Below are 1,156 nucleotides of genomic sequence, written 5' to 3' on the forward strand. Positions count from 1 at the left end.
GAACAACCAACCTTGCAGTTCAAACCTTCCTTGCAGTCCAGAGTATTAACCTACTGCACCATATGAGGAAGAATATTTATGGTATGGATTGTTAAGCGCCCTCAAGTCCTTTACAACCCACAGTGATCCTGTAGAGGATTTCTGAGGAGCAGCTGGTGAGCTTGAACTGCCATCCTTACAGTTCAAAAGGCTTTTCAGTCTGCGCATCAACCCACAGCAACACAACAGAACTCTGTGGTATGTACAGGGGTAAAGAATGTGGTAAGAGACACTTAGTTTCTACAAATATTAGCAGTTCCCTAACACACACATTTCTATGAATATAGAAAATTACAATGTTTATGACTTTTCCAATCCCTCTTTTAAATTCACACTAAATGAAAGCGAAGTAGATATTATCATCTTAATACCATACTTCCGACACATTGTTAGGAGGCACGAGTTGTTGGAGTAGATTATCATGTTTGGTAATGTGGTGAGTCAGAGAAAAAGAGGAAGACACGCAGCGAGATGGATTAGCAAATGGGCTCAAACATGGCAACAGTAGTGAGGTTGACCCAGGACCCGGCAGTGTTTTGCCATGCATAGGGTCGCTAGGAGTCGGTACCGACTCGATGGCACCTAACAACAAAAACAAAAATCATGCTTTTTCTAAATATGTTTTAGTTTTATGGCATAAAATCTTTTTAAGACCTGTTTTTACGTCAGAGTTTCTCAAGCTATAGATAATGGGGTTTAACATTGGGGTAATGACCACATTCAACATTGAGATGAACCGGTTTCTAGCTTGGGAGTGGTGACTGGAGCGACGGACATAAGTAAACAGCATAATGCCATAGAACAAACCAACTACAAGGAGGTGAGAAGCACAAGTGGAAAAGGCTTTGCGCTTCTCTTCCACTGACCGGATCTTTAGGATGGTGGATATTATGTATACATAAGAGATACCAGTAATAAGGAAGGTGCTGATCCCTAAGATGCCTCCTACTACTAAAATAAGCATTTCTGCCACATACGTGGAAGAACAAGACAGGGCCACTAGTGGGGGGATGTCACAATAATACTGGTTGACTCGATTAGATTTACAGAATGAGAGGCGGAATGTAAACATGGTGTGCAGAAGGGAGTGCAAAAACCCCAATGCCCAGGTACCAGC

General features: G+C 42.0%; 1 protein-coding gene across 1 annotated transcript; it reads right to left on the bottom strand.

Annotated features, from left to right (window-relative positions):
* Nucleotides 1-640: 640 nt before the first annotated feature.
* Nucleotides 641-1,147, bottom strand: LOC102838076 (olfactory receptor 5V1-like; the record flags this gene model as incomplete). The annotated part of the gene is made up of 1 exon (XM_006877748.1): nucleotides 641-1,147. A coding segment is annotated over one exon (507 nt), but the record flags the coding sequence as incomplete, so codon positions are not given.
* Between the last annotated feature and the right edge of the window lie 9 nt (nucleotides 1,148-1,156).

The sequence above is a fragment of the Chrysochloris asiatica genome, unplaced genomic scaffold, assembly GCF_000296735.1.
Source record: "Chrysochloris asiatica unplaced genomic scaffold, ChrAsi1.0 scaffold00585, whole genome shotgun sequence".
Lineage (NCBI taxonomy): Eukaryota > Metazoa > Chordata > Mammalia > Afrosoricida > Chrysochloridae > Chrysochloris > Chrysochloris asiatica.